This window comes from Erigeron canadensis, chromosome 1 (genome assembly GCF_010389155.1).
Source record: "Erigeron canadensis isolate Cc75 chromosome 1, C_canadensis_v1, whole genome shotgun sequence".
In the NCBI taxonomy this organism is placed as follows: Eukaryota; Viridiplantae; Streptophyta; class Magnoliopsida; order Asterales; family Asteraceae; genus Erigeron; species Erigeron canadensis.
In genome coordinates this window covers 34,087,113-34,108,986 of record NC_057761.1, presented here as the reverse complement: position 1 = coordinate 34,108,986, position 21,874 = coordinate 34,087,113, and the positions used below count along the sequence as shown (strand labels likewise).

Genomic DNA, 21,874 nt, shown 5'->3' with positions numbered 1-21,874 from the left:
TTAGACAAAAAAAACAAATCAAATAAAAACTGGACACCTCGGATATTTTTATACCAATAAAAACCACAACTTGATTGGTATAAGTTGTTTTTCAACTTGAGAACGCCATGTTAGAATAAACATTGGATTATTTGGCAAAAATTTCTTTTGGGTGGGTCATGGCCCGTCTTATAAGCGTTGTGTACCACACAGATAACAGATATAGTAAGTATTGAAGAATGAGTCTTTTATTGGAGTTTATTTTATATTTTGTATATATTCATGTCTAAATACTGAGGAGCCAAATTCATGAAGAATGACTAGAAACAGTATTATATGAAGTTTTGGGCGCGTTTAATTCGAGAAAATGTTTTTAAGTTTTTCATTTTTAGTTTTTTAGAAAATGAAAAGGTTTTTTATTTCTAAAAAACCCTTAAAAATTTTAAAAACGCGTTCAAAATAAAAGATGGAGTTTTCATTTTTTCATTTTAGAAAACTAAAAAACATGTTCAAATTCACTTGTTTTCTAATTTTAGATTTATAAAAGGTTTGGAAAATAGAAAAGTGAAAACAAAAACTGAAAAAAACAGTTTTCTAATTTTAGTGCAAAAGTTGGAAAGGGGAATTTTCATTTTCTAGGAAAACTTTTCTAGAAAAATACAATTTGAACGCGTTTCTTATTTTCCATGTTTTCTTGGAAAATGAAAATGGAAAACAAGGGAGTTTTCTCGAACTAAACGCACCCTTAGCTTTTTTAAGCCTTTAAGTAATTCAGCAAGTTAAAGCGAAACGCCAAATCAAAAGATTCAGTGCCTTGATAAGAATCATATATACCATATAATAATGTTACTCCATTATATTGCCTTATTCTTGCTAACACAAACAACTTGTAGTTCATTAGACACTATAGTTGTGTCTCAGAACATTACAGATGGTGACACCATTGTTTCAAGAAACGGAATATTTGAGTTGGGTTTCTTTAGCCCAGGCACTTCGATGAAACGGTACATGGGGATATGGTTTAAGGATACATCACCTCATAGAGTAATATGGGTTGCCAACCAGGAAATTCCACTTATTAAAACCATGGGCATGGTCAAACTGGATCAGGAAGGGGTCCTGTCTGTTGTTAACGGCGGTATTGTCATTTGGTCATCCAACTCCTCTGTATCTAGGACAGAGGATAATCCCTTAGCACAACTGTTGGACACTGGGAATTTGGTGATACAGAGCGGAAATAATGTCCTTTGGCAAAGTTTTGATTATCCTGGAGATACCTTCATATCAGGAATGAAGTTGGGCAAAGACCTCGTGACAAGACGAGAGATGCAACTAACGTCATGGAGAAGTGCCGATGATCCTTCCCCAGGTGAGTATACAGTTATGAACGAACTCAAAGATCAATCAAAGAATAACAAAAGATTATTATTATTTATTAATTTGTAAATAATCAGTCGGATGTAAACGTCGACTTATAGAGTTCGATTATTACAATAATATGATCAAGATGTTAGTCAAAAGATTGATTAAGATAAATCAATCTTTATCTAGAAAATAGAATTACAGGAAGAAATATTGAGAGAACAAATTATAATACAGAATATGTATGTGTAAGATTATATTCATCAATAACTCTAATTGGGTATATGCAGGGATATATACTTCTTATCTTCCGGCTAATCACACCGACCTCCTTCACTTTAGCTTCTTAACAACTTTAGTCCTTCAAGAATCCTGAATAACAACCCTGCACAAACTCTTAACCCTGAAGTTAGATAAAACTTATAAATACAACCCTAAGTTTATATTAGTTATTTTAACACCCTCCCTTAATATAAACTTAGGCTGCAAACAAGTCAATCATATTCATCTTGCTTAATAGAAAATCATGTTGTCTTACACAAAGACTCTTAGTAAAAATATTAATGAGATTAAGTAATCCAGAATTAACCTTTTCCCTTATAATGTGAATATCAATCTCTATATGTTTTGTTCTTTCATGAAGAACTGGATTTGCAGCAATCAAAACAGCAGATTTGTTATCACAAAACAAAGTAACAGGCAACAAATCCTTTACCTTTAAATCTTTTAAAACATTAAGAATCCAAATAATCTCACAAGTCACAGTGGCCATAGCCCTATCTTCTGCTTCAGAATAAGATCTGGACATTGTGCTCTGCTTTTTACTTTTCCAGGAAATTAAAGACTCTCCCAAGAAAATACAAAACCCAGTAACGGACCTTCTTGAGGTCACACATTTACCCCAATCTGAATCAACATAAGTAGATAAAGAAAGAGATTGACTTTTAACAATATGAATACCTTTACCTGGGTTTTTCTTTAAATACCTTAAAATTCTGAAAGCAAGTCTCAAATGTGAAGCTTTAGGAGCATGCATATACTGACTCAAACACTGCACAGGATAGCTAATGTCTGGTCTTGTAATTGTAAGATATATCAATTTACCAATTATTTTTTGATATAGAGTAACATTTTCAATAAAAGGATCTGACTCATCTTTTCTGTCAGATATCACAAGATTCATGTCCATGGGTTTTTTCATAGGTTTAGCACCTAACATCTCATATTCAAACAATAAGTCCATACAATACTTTCTTTGAGTTAAGCAAACTCCTTTTGAAGTATCAATAACTTCAATTCCTAAAAAATACTTTAATTTTCCCAAGTCTTTAATTAAAAACTTAGTTTTCAAAAAAGTTTTATCTTTTTCCACTTCTGAAATATCATTTCCAGTAATCACAATATCATCAACATATATAAGCAAGGCAATAAACAACCCAGAACCAGTTTTAGTAAAGAGTGAATAATCACTCTTACTTTGATCAAAATCATATTCCAAAAGAGCAGTAGTAAGCTTATAATTCCATTGTCTATGAGCTTGCTTTAGTCCATAAAGAGATTTTACAAGCTTACAAACCCTTTTATCATCTTTAGAAAAATATCCTGGAGGTAAGGTCATATAAACTTCTTCATATAAGTCACCATACAAGAATGCATTATTAATATCTAACTGATATAAATTCCAAATATTTTGCACAGCAATATTAATAAGACACCTAACAGTTACCATTTTAACAACAGGAGAAAAAGTTTCTTCATAATCTATACCTTCCTTTTGATTATACCCCTTAGCAACTAATCTAGCTTTATATCTTTCTATTTCTCCAGAAGATTTGTATTTAATTTTATATACCCACTTACAACCTATGGGTTCTCTTCCTTTAGGAAGATCAGTTAAAACCCAAGTATTGTTCCTATACAAAGCTTCCATTTCAAGATTCATTGCCTCAACCCAATTTGGATCTTTGGCAGCTTGATTATAAGTGGATGGTTCAATATTTTTATTAATGCTAGACAAGAAATTAAACACATTTGAACTTAAGCTAGAATAATTCACAACTCTGTCAATACCATATTTAACTTTACCATCAAGAATATAATCATTTAAATTTCTAGGAACATTAGTGGTTCTATCAGACCTCCTAAGATTGAGAGTATCCACTTGAACAGTATCATTAGTGATCCCATGATCAACTAGATGAACACCCTCAGAATTATCATTATTCCCACCTTGCAACACCACATTGGTGTTGTCATCATGTGTTACTGTACCTCCATTGTCATTGGCAGATTCATGTGTACTACCAATGTCAATGGTGGCTCTGCCATCACAATCAGTTCTGTTTAGGTTGTCATCATTGGGTCCAGTGGACTCAACAATCATCTCAATCCTGTCAAAAAAGTTGCACAACTCTTCATTAGAACTACTACTTGTACTTATTTTAAAAGGAAATATTTGTTCATAAAACTTTACATCTCTAGCAAACAAAATAGTTTTATCATCTAAACTATACAAATTATATCCCTTTTTTGAATTTGAGTAACCAAGTAAAACACATTTTTCTGCTCTCTTGGAAAACTTATCATCATTATTCAAAATAGTTGCATAACAAAGACAACCAAAATTTCTAATATGAGATAAAACAGGTTCAAAACCAAACACAAGTTCATAAGGAGATTTTCCTTTCAAAACAGAAGGAGTTCTATTGATCAAATATAAAGCAGTATAAACACATTCAGTCCACATATATAAAGGTAGCCCTCCCTGACATAGAAGTGCTCTAGCAACATTCAATAAATGTCTATGTTTCCTTTCTGCAACCCCATTTTGTTGGGGAGTGTATGCACAAGTAGTTTGATGTATAATACCAAGTTGTTTAAACATTTTATCCATGTTCCAGTTAACAAATTCAATGCCATTGTCTGACCTAATTACTTTAACTTTCTTCCCAAATTGTGTGTTAATCATCCTTATAAAGACACTTAAGTTTTCAAAAACTTCAGTCTTATTTTTCAACATGTAAACCCAAACTGCTCTTGAGAAATCATCTACAACAGTTAAAAAATACTTGTATCCTTCTTTACTAGCCTTCCTGTAGGGACCCCATACATCAACATGTATTAAGTCACCAACATTTAATGATTTGTGATCACTTAGAGGAAAAGGTTGTCTAGTTTGCTTAGCTTTATGACAAGTATCACATGGCATAGAATCATCAATCAAATCAAGTTTAAGTTTGGATTTTAACACATACAGAACATTATAAGATGGATGACCTAATCTAGAATGCCACAATTTTGCAGACACATTGCAATTATTCACAGAATTCAAGCTGACATTATTAACACATATCTTACCCTGATTTGACAAATAAAGACCTCCATGTATTCTACCAGTCCCCAAACTTCTCATTGTTCTCAAATCCTGTATATAGCATGCATGCTCAGAAAAACCAAAAAACAATTTACTATCTCTAGTAGCTTTATGAACAGATAAAAGATTTACATTATACTCAGGTACAACAAGCACATCAAATAATGTAATGTTATCTATCACTCTTAAATCACCAATTTTAGTAATTTGAGCAGAAGTACCATTTGGATGATTTACAGTCAGATTTAAAGAAGACACATCAATTACATTAATCATGTTTTTATCAGATGCACACATGTATTGATTTGCACCAGAATCGATAATCCAGTTAATTAAACTAATCAAAGTGTCAAACTGAATATTTGAATTAAAATATGTAGATGACATGAAAGCATTAAACAAAGCACCTGCCATATTAGCTTGAGTTTTTCCTTTTGAATCCTGATTCTCATTCAACAAACTCATAAGTTTTGCAATTTGTTCCTTAGTAAAAGGAAAACCAGAATTAACAGAATTATCAGAAGTAGTATTTTTAGAACTTTGCACATTGATATCAGATTTATCATTCCAGTTATTTTTTTCATTAACTACATTATTACTAGTATAACTCTTATTCTGATAATTAGGTTTCTTTTTATTAAAATCTGGATATCCAATAAGTTTATAACACTTATCTATTGTATGCCCTTTTAAACCACAAGCAGGATTAGCACATACCAAATTTTCATTTCTAACAAACTTCCTTTTAGCATGATTCACAGGTTTAACCTTTGACACAAAAGCAGAATTAACAGGTTTAGCATGATTCACAAAACTAGCATTCCTATGAGATTCTTCTCTAGACAACAAAGCATATGCAGACTTCACATTAGGTAAAGGATCTCTAGTAAGAATGTTACTTCTAACAGACATATAAATTTCATCTAAACCCATTAAAAACTACATTAACCTTATCAAATCATGATGAGACTTAAATTCTTTTACAGCTTTACATGTACAAACAGGCAATTTAACCATAGCATCAAATTGTTTCCAGAAAGTATTCAGTTTATGATAATATTTAGACAAAGAAGAATCATTCTGACTTAATGTATTTATCTTATGATGCAAATTAAAAGTAACAGAACCATCCACTTTATCATATGTTTCTTTTAAATCTTCCCATACTTCACTTGCAATTTTAGAAAAAATTTGTCCCATATATAACTCTTGACTGACAGATCCTAAAATCCAAGATAAAACCACTGAGTTACACCTATCCCATTGTTTAGCCAAAACAGGAACATCATTATCCTTTTCACATGAACCATCTATGAAACCTACTTTATTTTTAGTTTCTAAAGCAAGCATCATAGCACATGACCAAACATTGTAATTATCAGTACCAGTTAATTTGAAAGATAAAATAGAAGCACCATTAGTATCAGTAGGATGAAGATATAAAGGATCACCAAAATCAAGAGCACTAACAGCAGTAGGCTTAGAACTACTACTAGGAGGAGTTTCAGGAGCCATAATCAATCAGATATCAAATAAGCAAATAGCAAATAATACAAATTATCAACAAGTAACCAAATTACAGATACTTAACCAACAAACAAATTTTAACCACACAATAACAAGAATAAGAAGAAAAAAAAAACTTAAATCAGACTAATATATATATATTTTTAAAAAAAATCAGAAAAATAATTGCAATCTCTCAAATGTGCCAGTGACAGGATTCCAAGCCTCTCTCGGAAACCGGTCAAGTATTAACACAAATGCTTTTGTGAGAATTGAAATAAAGTAAAAAATCTTTATGAAATTAATAAAGATATAAAGGAAAGAAGATCAACAATACAGTGGTATCGGTTGAAGGTAGAGAAACCCTAATTTTCTTCTTGATTCACTTAGTCAAGAAGAACAATCAGGATCTGAATTATGAAGAAACCCTAAATTTCTTCTTGATTCTCTTAGTCAAGAAGAAGAAGGATCTGAATTAATAAGCAGCGGAATCAACAAGATCGTAAACTAGAAGAAAACCCTAAAAATTAGGGTTTCTTAGATCTAGGGTTTCGAAATCGAAATGTGCCCTAAATCCAAAAAACTTTAAACAGAAATCACCGATCATAGGAACCTGGCTCTGATACCATGAACGAACTCAAAGATCAATCAAAGAATAACAAAAGATTATTATTATTTATTATTATTATTTATTTATTTGTAAATAATTAGTCGGCTGTAAACGTCGACTTATAGAGTTCGATTATTACAATAATATGATCAAGATGATCGGTCAAAAGATTGATTAAGATAAATCAATCTTTATCTAGAAAATAGAATTACAGGAAGAAATATTGAGAGAACAAATTATAATACAGAATATGTATGTGTAAGATTATATTCATCAATAACCATAATTGGGTATATGGAGGGATATATACTTCTTATCTTCCAGCTAATCACACCGACCTCCTTCCACTTGAGCTTCTTAACAACTTTAGTCCTTCAAGAATCCTGAATGACAACCCTGCACAAACTCTTAACCCTGAAGTTAGATAAAACTTATAAATACAACCCTAAGTTTATATTAGTTATTTTAACAAGTTACGTATACAATGGTTAAGGGTAAATATGAGCAAGTATACATTAGGAGAAATTCTGTTATTCAATCAAGAATTGGGCCAAATAACGGCGTCGAATTTTCTGGCCATATAACCCCATTTTTGTCAACCTACCTGCACGGGCATATTCCATTTCTAGCCATAAAATCACTCATATTTCCAAGTTGTCTGGCCGGGCTAGAACCACAACCTATTGGTTGATACGTCACCTCAAATACCCCTAGGAACACGGCCCTTGGGTTCAATCTAACTTTTTAATACATGTTTAAATCAACGACCTACATCAAGTTCTCTTCATGTCCAGGTTATGTGAATTCAGGCAATCTGGAAAATGTCCAGTAGTGACCTAACCAATATTTGTAAGCCTTTTCCTACACTATATCTCGGGCCATTCCAAGATGTTTACCCATCGAGATTCAAATCCCAGTCTCTTCCCATATCTTCAGTATGCCTAGTAGGCCACCTTGGAAATGATATCCTATGTAAATCTAAAAGGCCAATATACTTATAAAGGTTATATGTTTTTGATAACTCTGTAAAGGCAATATGCACCTACAAAAATACTACTCCACTTGTAACCAAAAACTTGAAATAAAACGGTACTTAAGAACATGGACCGAATAGCTGGGCTGAAAGTGTTTTTAAGTTAGATTGTTTTATTTCAAGAATATTGGTGTAGGTTACTTTCCGGGGGAGAGTCTGTGAATGCCCGATTGTGCAGGGTATGAAATTTGTTGGTGATGGTTATAAACACTAAAGGATAATAGATTGGGCATGTATAAGGAAATACCTGAATTACCCTCATAAGCCAGGATTTCTTTCGACCAATACTGATGTGAAAAGTTGTATGTTTGGACTGAAGCTTCTGATGTTATGTAATGTTTGTGCTTGCAGCTTCACCGGCCTTACGTTGTCAAGTTAACAATGGAGGCTGTTGGAATAGATCCATAGAGGGCAAGAGCTACTCTGCTTGTATTGTTAGTTCTCTCTCTGTCCCTCTGTTCATGCATCTATCCATTCACAAATATGTATGCATTCACATGTACATCTACCTATACATGTTTGCATATGTATTAGGATGTGAAGGTCGATCTTTACCATATACATGTGTCCCTAGTTTGTGTTTCTTTTTTGTTGTTGTTTTTTTTTTGTACATATTACTCGTATTCGTATTCACTTTCTAATACTTGTTAAAACTAATTTATGATTAAGGATGGCCATACAAATGGTTGCACGTGCCCACCGGGATTTAAAGGAGACGGAGTTATTAGTTGTGAAGGTAATGCTTCTTTAACTCCTTCTCACAGTCGGCTTTATTATAATTAGGGGCTAAGCAATCACTTTAGGCCCCAAAAATTCTAAGGCCTCGATTTTCTAGTATAGTAGGCTTAGTGCTTGAACTTTGGCTAAGTATCATTGTATAATTTTCATTGAAATAACAGTATAACACCCTTATTGATTTTTACATCAACCTCTGAACTTTTTTTACTAATAGTTCAACAACATAGGTTGAAGTACTTTTTTTTTGCCTACTTTAATTAGTATGTTAATAAATTAGGCCTCAAAATATGATCTCGCTAAATGCCTTCAAAAACATTGAGCCGGCACCTTCTGATCCTCAAGTTACTTTCCTCTCAAGAAGTTGAGTCATAAATAATGGTTATTCCTGATGCTCTACAAGATTGCGATCGAGTCTACAACCCACAAGGTTACCCTTCTACAGTATGGTCTCCGAAGTCAAATCACAAAAACATATTGTCCGCAATCCCATAGAACCTTCTTTTTCCAATCAAAACTAAAACTCACTTATTTATGATCTTTACTTAAATTATCTTAGATATTGACGAATGCATAGAGAAAACAGCATGTCAATGTTCCCAATGCAAATGCAAGAATACGTGGGGAAGTTACGAATGTAGCATCACTGGCAAAAAGAAACGAGTAGTTGTTGCTTTGTCAATATCAGCTGGCTTGGCTATGCTGGGCCTTATATCGGTGCTCTACATTTGGAGTAACAGGAAGTGGAGAACAGATACAGTAAGAGAAGGCAAGATAAGTTCATAAATTGATCTAAATGCTAGTTCTATTTCTAGATGGTATCCGTACGATTAAATATATACCTCACGATAATTAAAGAGTTTTATAATAAGTTCGTCGCAACTTTCATATATCTTATAGGTAGAACAGTCAAAGTATTACACAAAGATCACAACAGTAGCAGTAAGATTGGAAGTATAGAGTTACCGGTGTTTAGCTTATCAAGAATTTCTAAAGCAACCGATAACTTTTCAATCGCCAACCAGCTAGGAGAAGGCGGGTTTGGTCCGGTGTACAAGGTAATGCTATCAAATAGTAATTAAATTTTTCCTGCCAGCAAACAAACAGAAAGAAAAAGGGGATATATTAATATTTACTAGTTATTTTTCAGATTATGGTCGTCAAGCTGTGTGAAATGACTAAACACAAAATATGAGTGTCCTCTAACTTTTATTACATTTTACACAAATCACAAATGTATGTGCTAATAATCTAGGGTGTGCTAGAAAAAGGACTGGAGATTGCTGTGAAGCGGCTCTCAAAGTCTTCGCGACAAGGAATTGACGAATTTGAAAATGAAGTTAAATGCATTGCTAAACTCCAGCATCGGAATCTTGTGAAGCTCTTAGGATACTGCATTCAATGCGATGAGACAATGCTGGTTTATGAATACATGCATAACAAAAGCCTGGACTGTTTTATATTTGGTTAGACTATATCTTTCTATGTCCTATAGTAAATTAAACATATAATGAAATGCAATGAATATAAAATGATGCTTTTACAAATTGAGCAGATGATTTAAGGAAGTCGTTACTTGATTGGCCACAACGCTTCCACATCATCAATGGCATTGCACGAGGTCTTCTTTATCTGCATCAAGATTCACGGCTTAGAGTTGTCCATAGAGATTTGAAAGCGGGCAATATTTTGCTAGATCATGAGATGAACCCAAAAATCTCAGATTTTGGCTTGGCAAGAATGTTTAAAGGAGACGAGAGTGAAGCAAATACCAAGAGAGTGGTGGGAACGTTGTAAGAATACTTGGACTTTGCTCACTCTGATGCATATGACACTTTTTTCCCCTTCTAAATCATTGATTCCACGGTCTGATTCTGTTACTCAGGGGTTACATATCTCCAGAGTATGCAGTAAACGGTCTCTTTTCAATAAAGTCGGATATTTTTAGCTTCGGGGTTTTGGTGTTGGAAATGGTAAGTGGGAAGAAAAATACAAGTTTTTTTCATGAAGACCACCATGATAACCTTCTTGGATATGTAAGTGTCTTGATTTTGATAATTTATTTATGATGGCACTCTACAGTCATATGTCTAACAAATTGTGTTTGTTTATTACTTGTTTTCATTTAGGCATGGACACTTTACAAAAAAGGCAAGTCTCTTGATCTGATTGACGCATCTTTAGTTGAAGCATACTCGGTTTCTGAAGTGTTGCGATCAGTACACATTGGTCTATTATGTGTGCAACAACGAGCACAAGATAGACCTACCACGCCATCAGTGGTTTCCATGTTGGGTGGTGAAGGTTCACTACCTTCACCTAAACCACCCGGATTCTTTATTCAAGGAAGTGAGAAGGGATCAACCTCAAATCTTCCTTTACCATCATCCATCAATGGAGTAACATTAACTCAAGTAGAAGGTAGATAGCCAGAAAAACTTAGAAATGGAGTCATATTAGTACATTTCATAGTGTATCTTTTTATGATACATCTACATTTTATCAAAGAAAGAAAGCTACACTAGATATATGAATACATTAACAATCGATAAGTTCATTTAAGTGGTTATATATCTTTATAAATATTACTCATTGTATCATGTTAAATTTTTAGTGTCACTACGTACACCGTCACATAATGACACTTTCATGTAGTCTGTTTGGTTATATAAATAGCACCATTATTACTCTGAATAACTCGAAAACCCATACCAAAATAAACATAGTTGGTGCATGCTAATGGAACTTCTCACAACATAATTATGAAAGTTCACTAAAAAGTGTTAACTTTTATTTCTACACACTTTTTAATATGTAGAATTTTTCATACATTTTTAATTCAATATATTTTTACACACTAAAATACGTGACAAAATTTTTAATTTGTTCACACTCACCTAAAAGTGTGAACAAATGCAATATGATTTGTAGTGTTTGAATGATACGAATTTGGAAGGGTTTGCTTATAAAAAAGGAATTAGTAATTTATAAAAATGTGAATAATTTCACATAACACACGATTTATATAAAATTTGTAAAATGTCAAAGAAAATCTTACAATATCAAATTGTGGGTAAATAGGAAAGAGTCCATGATGAATAGTGTGGAACTGTGGATACAATGTACCACCACTACACGAAAATAACAATTTAGCGAGCTGAAATAACAGCATCGCTAACCAAATGTTTTCTTAAATAGGGAGAAAAGAAGCACTATTTGTCCATAAAATTATGAGAACAATTTAGACAATATTGACATTAAAAATCTGATGGTAAAGGAATTGGATAGTATTATTTTCATACTTTAGAGTAACAATCGATCCAATTCGTGAACCCACTTACGAACCGAAGAAAAAAACACCAAATTAGTAGAAGGTGGTTCGACGGCCCCAATTGGGTGTAGGGAAAAATTCACGTTTTGGAAAAATTGGGTTCAGTGTATTGTGTTTGGGTTCAGTGATTTTGATTTAAGTAGTAAATAAATATCCCGATTATCAAAGTAAATATATAAATTTGATGGAAAGAAAACAAAGGATGAAGTAAATTAAAGCATTTGTTTTATTTTATGTAGTTAGTTTTAAACTTTTAAGTTTAAAGAGTTATAAATTATTTTTTTGATATATTGAAAATGTTTGAACTTTGTAGTATTTAATATTTGAATATATTATTGTAATTTTAAATTCGGGTTCATCAAACTCAAGGTCGGCTCTTCAATATAATGGGGTAAAGCATGAGCCTTAGGCCCCCATTTATCTAAGTCCCCTAAATTTTACGCTAAGAATATTGGGTTTTTATATATAGAAGTTTGTTTTTATGACACATTAACACCTAAACAAAACAATGTTTACCATCACACACAGTCACACAACCATGTTATGATTACTAATCTTTTGATAATGATTAATCTTTTACAACCATCGTGTTTTATATCAATTTGACTTTAATTTAATTGGTATTGCAAGTATTAAAAAAAATCCCTGGAATTTTTATTGATTTGAACTTTTATTTGATTTTTATAATTAACTTTTTAGTTTTGATTCACTACTAGTTAATCATTCTGAGCTTAACCCGGATCATATAATAAAAATTTTGTGAACATATATATATATATATATATATATATATTATTTATAGTATTGATTAAAATCAAACGGTTTGATAAAAGAGTTTAGGATTAGAAATGAAATAGGAAAATAGAGTTGGTATAAAAAGTATAATATTAAATATATTTTAAAAAAATATATGACATGAGAATGTTTTTTTGCATTTTTAGAGAATAGCTTGAGAACAAAAATGCTAGTTTGCCAAGCAGATTTTTTTTTAAAAAAATGTTCCTAGAAGCAATGTCATTATATATATATATATATAATAAGAGATTAGCGTAATATGCGAATAATTTAAATTTTGCTATGACAAAACGCTTCAAATTACGGAAATGTAAACACAACATGTATGAATTAATAGAGTTTTGAAAAGACAAAAACTTTCTTAAAATAAAGACATTATAAATAACAAAATAAAAATAGATGAGTATGACATCATAATTAAATAAATAGAAAAAAATAGTTTTTGAGATAAGATTTGGAGATACCATGTAATCTATTTTTATAAAGTTGATGTCATGTTTTATTTAATATAAAGATAAGTTGTATAGTATTTTTTGTTTCAGACTTATGGGTTATGGCTTGCTTGTTATATATTTTTAATCAAAAATAAATAGCCACCGTAAATAACATCAAAGAGGCATCAATGTTTGTGGGCTTTAACAATTAGGTGAAAACCAGAAAGATTGTCAAATGCATCTTTAACATTAGTTTTCAAACTTGTTTATATGTGTAACTGTGTAAGTACTACCGTTTAGAATGATATTAACTCTATTCCATTTTTGAAGCTTAGATACTGCTACTTTTAGTTTGTATGCTAACGATTTAGGCCTCTAAAATTAATTTCGCTTAAGGCCTCCGAAAAAGTTAAGCCGGCTCTAACGAAACTGAAGCAAACTGAAGTGAACTGAAATTAGCCTACCCCTTCCCGAACAGGATTCGCGAGTCCCTACGAATTGCAATTCCAAATCGCGAGCCCGAGCTAGAGCGAACCACGAATCAGGTGACTATGGTCAAGAGCTTCCGTATGTAATCAATTATACACAAATGTATAAAAAGGATAATGATTCGTTATATATACGGGATTATAAGAAAACAAATTCAATTCATCCCGAAGTTTAGTAAATATACACACTAAATTCTCAATCTATGGCAGCACCCAAAATGGGTACGGCCTACTGTACAGATACTATGCCCTGTATGTACCTATTCATTCGGTTGATCAATACATTAATCGTGAATAGTTTAAATGCATAATCTTTTAACCTTCAAAAATAAAAAAAATACATTATGCACATTTAAGTACACATCTAAAAGCCGTTCAAAAAAGAAAGTACGAGCGTTAATCGTAAATCTAAAATAACTTTTGCTCACATTCATATAATTTTTATCACCTAATCAAAAAGATTGCTACATTTAGCAACTACAAAATATTAGCAACAACAGATTCATATGACTTTCACGACCAAGTTACTAACAAATCAAAAGGTTCACTACACTAGTGAAGTAGTGAGTAGTGACTAGCCTATTTCTTGTATGGGCTAAAAAGGGCAGTAGAATAAGGCCCAAATTCTGTATGGACTAAAAAAATTGTTTTTTAACTTTATGTTTTACTCTGATTTTTTTTTCTTAAAGACAAAAAATTTGATAACATAACAAGAGTCACGTTAAGCTTTTATAATTATAAGGGCTTATTTCTTCAATTTATTTCGATCCCAATTTTTTGTTACCATTTTTCTGACACCGTACCGACACTAGCAACTACTCAACAACCACATAACTCCCGAATGACCTATTAATAGACTTGCCCAAAAATACCGGTTCGAATAAACCGGATTTTGGACTGAAAAAAACCGGTTCCTCAAGAACCAATTCTGATTTCTCAAGAATCGATCAGTTTTAAACTGGTTTCACTTTCAGATCTAAAAATCGTTTTTCAAATCGGTTCAGTACTGGTTCTTGGATAAAATAATCGGAAAAAAGTTGGTCAAACGTTGACCAAGAACCGCTTTCGGTTCTTGAAGAATCAGTTCTTCGTCAAGTTGACTGTAACCGATTCCGGTTCCAAACCAGCACCTGAAAAAAAAAACTCATCTGGACATCTCTACCTATTAATTAAAAAATTTATAAAAAAAAAACTCCACAAGATCAATTTCTACAAGAAAAGATTAAAAAAAGAAAAAATATATAAACCAAACTAAACCACAATATGGTTTTGCTACATCTCATAGATGTATTTTTTTTCTTAATTCTATATATAAAATTTATTTATCGATGGAAAAAAAAAAAATTTTTTACACCTAATATATACATATTTTTTCGTATGAGTATATAATAACAAGCCTCAAGAAAATACGTACAAAAAAGATAAAATAGTGCAAAAAAAATGCTTTAAAAGAGGCCAAAAAACTTATAACCCACCCACTCACTCACTCTCTAAACTAAACCCTCAAAAAACCCTAATTTTTTTTTATCCCCTTTTCACCCTTCTTCCACAATGCGTCCCCCTAGAGGCGGCGGTTTCGGTAGTCGCGGCCGTAGCGGCGGCGGCTTTAGAGGTGGACGCGATGGCGGCGGCCGATTCGGTGGTGGTCGTTCTGGCGGTCGCTCTGGTGGCCGTTTTAGTAGCGGCGGCGGTTATAACGATGGTCCACCGGACCAAGTTGTAGGTCTGTATTCACCTCTCACTTTTCTAATTATTACACGCACTAATTTACAGATCTATACATACATGTGTGTATATATATTGTGTATTTGTGTATGAATCTATCTTTGTTAATGTATTAGTAAATTGAATGATTTTATATGTATATCTGTATGTGTGTGTATATATATATATATGTTTGAGAGGGGATTTTAAATGTGTGCAGAGGTTTCATCATTTGTTCATGCTGCTGAGGGAGATGCAGTAACAAAGCTAACTAATGAAAAAATACCTTACTTTAATGCTCCAATTTACCTCCAAAACAAAACTATGATTGGCAAAGTGGATGAAATCTTTGGTCCTATTAATGAATCTGTAAGTTTTATGTTATCTTTTTTAAAGTAGTATTTTTTTTTTATTATTTTGTGTTTTTAGACAAGTTTAGGTGGTTGGTCATTTGTAGTTCTGATGATTTTTGTGTTGAAATTTGTAGTTCTTTTCGGTGAAAATGAATGAAGGTATCATTGCTACTTCGTATGCGGCTGGTGATAAGTTTTATATTGACCCGATGAAGCTTTTGCCGCTATCGAGATTTCTCCCACAGCCAAAGTATGTTTGTTTTCGTTACTATACACATGTATCTTGTATTTACTGCATCATTTGCTGAGTTTAATTATTTTTAATCATGGTAGCTACTAGTTTCTATAGCAAAGTTGTGAGAATTTGGTTTGCTATTGTTTGGTTAGTTTCTGACATAGGATCATGAAAAATCTTGGTCAAAGAGTTTGTTCGATTTTTACTTTATCAAGTTATATGTAGTTGTGGCTGTCCACTTTTTTTGCTTTTTAACTCTGATTTAAACAGGGGAGCTGCTGGTGCACGTGGTGGTGGGCGTGGAGCTGTACGTGGACGAGGACCTGGACGTGGCACCTCCTTTCGTGGTAGAGGTGCTCCAAGAGGAGGTAGCTTTCGTGGTGGTCGGGGTCGTGGCACTGGATCCAGCAGGGGACGAGGGAGATTTTAGATACTATGTGTATGTTTTATCTATTGTGCGTTTAGTAGCATTTGATTCAACTTCTCCCTTTAGTTGCTGTTATGACATTTAAAATTTTAGTTGCCAAATGACATTTGATTTTGAACAAAACCAGAATAGCTTTTGTGGAAGATGGTCTCGGTATTTTTCTACATGGCTAGATTAGTCTGTCCAAAAGGCATAATGTGTGTACGTGGTTATGGTATTTCGGAAATGTGTTATTTATGCTTGTGTTAGTTTTACCAGTGAGTGTCAACTTGATGGGTTTTACTGCGCCCTCCCCCTTGAGGGTGCTTTCCTTGGCTGCTTTCTGGCATCTTTCCCTCACATCTGTGCTGATTGTCTAATATGATTTTTCCATTGAATAATGAACCACTTGGTCAATGTACAGAAGGAACAAAGTGAATCTAAACTATGCTCGTTGCAAATAACTTGGCTATCAATCTGGTGGACCTATCAAAAGATTTGTAATATTTTAACATCAATAACTAACATTAAAATTCATTTATAAACTAATCTTGACTATGGTTTAACATACCTCTTTAAGTTTATAAACCACCAAGATAAAATTAACATTTCAAATATGACAATGTATGTACACTTATGTACAGAATTTCAAAAATGTGATCATGCTTGTTTATATTACAAGGCATAACAACACAATCAGGTATGAGACTCATGTTTAAGGTTTACACAAAGATATACAGTAAAGATAGTATAAAGTAAATATTGATACCCCTGTTGAACCTACATGAGAGTTCACCAATAATGGTTAGCAGATTCTACAAACCCCCATAGCCAAATAATGAAATAAATTTTTACCATCACATCTGAACCTTATTAAAATAATATTACAATCTACAGTAGTGGACAAAACAATAAGATTATAGATCTTCTTGCTCAATATCAACAACTTAAACCCCTAACCTGTGTGGCTGTGTCCTCAATCAAACCTGACGAAGAACATGACACGTATTCTTCCAAAATCAACTGCCTTAATTCCAAATCTTTGCTTGATTACCCTCCACAGTTCTCAAGATTTTTGGCAGCTGATTGCTTCTTTTGTTTCTTGATCTTGGCTTTCTTGGCTTTCATTCGCCGTTTCTTCTCATTGGCATCAACCCATGTGTAATCAGATGGAATATAGAATGGATCTGTTTCATCTTTGACTATGCAAACTTCATTGTCACTTGATTGACTGCGGCTTCCTTTCATCCATGACATCCATGAACCCGATCCTTCTGGTTCTTTGGACTTGGATTCTTGAAAATGATCCGGGCTGGAGAGAGGTGTTGAAAATTCCTCTGATTGAGATTGTAGCTCCTCAAATTTTGTGAATGTTACTAGGACTCTGATTGTTGGGACGATTGGAATCGCAATCTGCAATTTGCAAGTTAGATAGTATTTACAAATTACAATTCTGTACTTATTTAATTTATATAAAAAAAATGGTAATTCAGATTAGTTTGCACTTGTAGGATGCAGACTCTAAAAGAGGTTGGTGTTGGCTTTTGGCAAGAGCCAGTTTTCATTAGACACCGATGAATGGGGGTCTGTGTTCAAGCTTCAGTAGTGTTATACTCTTATCCTCTCTAGTCTCTAGTGTGCTAAAGAGGTGACAACTTTGACCCATTTACTTTTGCCTTGGTTGCTTCAGGTTGTGTTTTCTCTCTAATAGGTCAAAAGAGTAAAACAAACTAAAGTAAAACTCTCAACCCAAACTGTCTGTATCCGCCAATAACAAAAAGTAAACTTTAGACCCCCACTACCAATCAGCCCATTTTTGCCACAACTAGTGTTGGGCCACGTCTATCCTCTTGGGGGTAACCTACCCTCTTGGGGGGCCAAATGACTAGTCCTGAGGCCATTGTGGACAATATATACCACAGACAACAAGCATAGTGCCTAGATTTGGACCCAAGATCTCCGTATTTATGTTGCATGTGCCAGACCCGCAAGTCAGCAATGCACGGAGGATCTCACAGACAAGTCACAGTGAGACTGAAGGTTGGAGAAAATAATGAGAAGAGGAGAGTTTATAATGTCTCACATCTGAATTTTATTACAACATGTGTTTTGAAAAGGTTCACGTTCGACTTCTTTTAGTCAAAGGAGCTCCACTATAACTTCATACAATCAGACCTACCTAAAATTTGTTTCATCATGATAAAAAATTTTGCAACTTTATTGAATTTATATGAATAAGTTTTAGAAGACCCCATACATTTTACATATATCAGCTTTATATCTGTGTGAAGCAAGTGTTTAACTTCAGAAATTTCATACTGGGGCTCATTAGATTTACTTGTGACAATATTTAAGCAATCTAATTTTTATGATATATTAGCTGTAGCTAATTGATTTTGATGGTCCAGAACATGCTTTAGATAAACATAGTTCTTGATACGGACAGCTAATTTCAAAGTGAGATTATGCATATATTGAAGAATCTTTAATTGCATTTTAAGCTAAAAAACGTAATGATAAACCATTAAACTGACAAAAAAGAAAGTACCTTGACTGGGAACATCCCATGAGGTAGCTTGGTGGTTAAAAGCTCTCTTAATCTCCTTATAGCCTTCACCTTATTTGCCAAGATATCAAGTAAAGGCAAAAGCTCTTCCGTTTTCAGAGGAAAATCAGGTGTCAACCACAAAACAGGCCGTAAACCTTTTTTATACTCGCTCTCATGCTTAGCCTCAGCTGCAGATCCTTTCTTCTTTTTCTTCTTTCCACTCTTATCTTTCCCCTTTTTACCCTCTTCATTTTCCTCCCCCTGCAATTCAGATTTCAACTTTTGACCTTCGTTCAATTTCGAAAACTTTTTAAGAATCTTTGAATCTTCAGGATCATAACCATCTGCTTTTGAACCCTTTTTGTTCCAACCAAACCAACCTTTTTTATCTTTGCTTGCAGATGAACCGACATTACCATTTTCATGAACTTCGTGTTCACGGTCCACATCGTCAAAATTCCCATCTTGATTTTCCATTTTTAGAGCCGAATCCAACTGACACTTTTCTTCAGCAGTCAACACACCATCATATTCATCTTGACCAGCAACCCGCTCATCACTTGTGGGAAAAAGCTCCTCGTCAGTCAGAGCACCGGGAACCCGTCTAGATTTTACACTCACCATCACATGAAGCATATCAAAAACCTTACTTTTCCATGGGCCCACAACTTCTGTGCTCTCGCCCCTTCTCCAGTTCAAATGAGGAACAACCTCGGCTTGAGTCACATCAATGCCAGGTCGGTACATGTTAGTTTGTGACATCAATGCAACTTCATGTGCCACTTCAGATTCAGAAGGCTGGGCTCCAGCTCCTTCCAAAGCATTTGTTATTTCTTTTTCTTTATGAGAAAGAAGAATTAAAGAACCAGGAGGTAACGATCCTTTACCATCTTCATACCCATCTCCAAGAAACAAGAAAGTTTGATCTGACCGTTGGATTTTGAACCCATCAAAACCCGCAAGTGTCATATCAGCCCGTAAGTTAGAACCGCGTTTCCAAATCCTATAAGTATCAGAAGGAGCAATTCTCCCTATAAACGGAATCACGGAGCTTTCAAAATGAAAAGTTATTTCCATATAAAAATCACGAATACGATTAGCAGAAGATACAATCCTAGGTAACCTACGGCACCATTTAGCCCATGCCAGTGGCTGGTAATGTCTAGCAATAATCATGGCTATATTTTCTTCTCGATTACAAACTGCTTCTTGAAGTGCACTCCATCCGTTCTCATTTTGCAGACTCCAATCTGCACCAGCAGCCATTAAAATCTCAGCTGAAACTGGATCTTTAAGACGCACGGCTAAATGCAAAGGGGTTTCTCTCCTTGGAACATCACGGCGGTCAATTACTGCTGACACGGCATCAGCATCCAGCTCAGAAGCTACTGATTCAGCCTCGGTTGTAACATCTCCAGCTTTTGCTAAACGAGGCAGTGTCAAGATAATGTTCTTGAGAGCAGCATGATCATTTCTTACAACAGCTAAATGTGCAGGACTATGGGAGTATTTAGACCAATCTTCCATCGGAATCTTTCTGTTCTTATCAATTTAACTAAATTCAAGATTCACACATTCTCCTAAAAATCAAAAGCCCAATCTGAAAACACAAGAAATATATATAATTGCACTAAATATATATATACATACTTAAAAAATCTAAAATGCACACACAAAATTTTAACCTGGGTCAATCATTTTTCAGCTAAAGATCAAAACTTTTTCAATAAAAACAGAAATATAACAAGAAAATATACCTGTATGAGTTGAACTGATCCAAGATTTTGATGGGCTTTCTTGAATTAGCACTAAAAATGAAAAAGATGAAAGCTTTTTAACAAATTAATATCTGGGTGATGCCTATAAGAATCATCATCTATATATCTTAACAAAGATACAATGTAAATTACTCTGAATTCAAGTGCTGTTGTTTTGCAGAAAATTGTGTTCACAAGACTGAGTAATGAAGAGTGGGTGGGTATCTATCTTTTTCTTTTTACTTTTTTTTTTTTTTTATATATATAAAGATTTTAAATATTTTTTCTAGTACTCGTATTACTTATTTACTTATTTGTTGTGCTCATATTTAAGCTTTTGCAAACTATGCTTCCTTTCTCTCATGTGGTGCTGCTACTGACACAGCGTGGCAATAAAGAGTTCTATGTTTTTTAAAGCTAGTGGACTTGTAATACGATGTAAAGTCTTTAGAAGATATACAAATTCTTATTTTAAAATTTCAATGTGTTACATCTTCAAATGATTAGAGAAAATTTTTATAAAAAAAACACTTATAAAAGGTAACGTAAGGAGAGTCACTTTCGTTGGGTAATTTGAACAAATATTACTCTCTTAATACTTTTAGTATACTTTTACTTTTACTTTCTTTGAAATTTCCACAATCTTTTGATGATTTCACATTATGCTGATTTTTAGGTAAAGTCGGTTTAGAAATCATTATAAGTGTTACTTTGATTGTAGGATGAAATAAGAACTAAAATGAGTATCATTACTTACAAGGAAATAAGTACTAATTAACAAATATATATATATATATATATATATATCTACATTGTACTATTACTATTGTAGTTTTTTTATACGGCAAACTATCTTACTCTTATCCTTAAATTGCAAGAACGTCGGACGTTGAACTCAAAATTTTCGAAAACTCGTCAAGAATTCACTCTAACGAACGTTAGAAACGTGTGGCTCAACGGGCCACCAATCTCATCGAGGATACAAAAGAGAGATGAAATAGAACATACAATGATATTACGACATCGAACAATAGTGTTAGTGATTACGACATCCAACGATATGATAATCATAGTTCTGAATTAATCTAATAAAAATGATATTAGTTATCTAAGTTTTCATATCTAAAAAAGTTATCAATTAAGTATTTGGTCCATTGTTTCATAGTTCCTTTTGAATTGCTATAATGTAGAGCACATGACACTATCTTCCTCATTGATTTATATG

General features: G+C 33.3%; 3 protein-coding genes across 3 annotated transcripts; 2 read left to right on the top strand and 1 right to left on the bottom strand.

The window, feature by feature from the left end:
• The first annotated feature begins 817 nt into the window (after window positions 1–817).
• LOC122590693 (G-type lectin S-receptor-like serine/threonine-protein kinase At4g27290) lies at window positions 818–11,182 on the top strand. The gene is made up of 9 exons (XM_043762876.1): window positions 818–1,348; window positions 8,215–8,297; window positions 8,533–8,599; window positions 9,158–9,367; window positions 9,499–9,656; window positions 9,854–10,064; window positions 10,154–10,391; window positions 10,484–10,634; window positions 10,728–11,182. Exons 1-9 carry the CDS (start codon window positions 823–825, stop codon window positions 11,025–11,027), a joined length of 1,944 nt encoding a protein of 647 aa, XP_043618811.1. The 5' UTR covers window positions 818–822; the 3' UTR covers window positions 11,028–11,182.
• A 3,934-nt stretch (window positions 11,183–15,116) lies between these two features.
• On the top strand, window positions 15,117–16,488 carry LOC122583348 (H/ACA ribonucleoprotein complex subunit 1-like protein 2). The gene is made up of 4 exons (XM_043755768.1): window positions 15,117–15,369; window positions 15,571–15,719; window positions 15,838–15,953; window positions 16,209–16,488. Exons 1-4 carry the CDS (start codon window positions 15,198–15,200, stop codon window positions 16,366–16,368), a joined length of 597 nt encoding a protein of 198 aa, XP_043611703.1. The 5' UTR covers window positions 15,117–15,197; the 3' UTR covers window positions 16,369–16,488.
• Window positions 16,489–16,987: 499 nt separating this feature from the next.
• On the bottom strand, window positions 16,988–20,888 carry LOC122585604 (ankyrin repeat domain-containing protein 13C-B-like). Its single transcript, XM_043757762.1, has 4 exons — window positions 20,803–20,888; window positions 20,650–20,700; window positions 18,893–20,492; window positions 16,988–17,757 (listed from the first exon to the last, which is right to left on the bottom strand). Exons 3-4 carry the CDS (start codon window positions 20,417–20,419, stop codon window positions 17,395–17,397), a joined length of 1,890 nt encoding a protein of 629 aa, XP_043613697.1. The 5' UTR covers window positions 20,420–20,492; window positions 20,650–20,700; window positions 20,803–20,888; the 3' UTR covers window positions 16,988–17,394.
• Window positions 20,889–21,874: the final 986 nt, after the last annotated feature.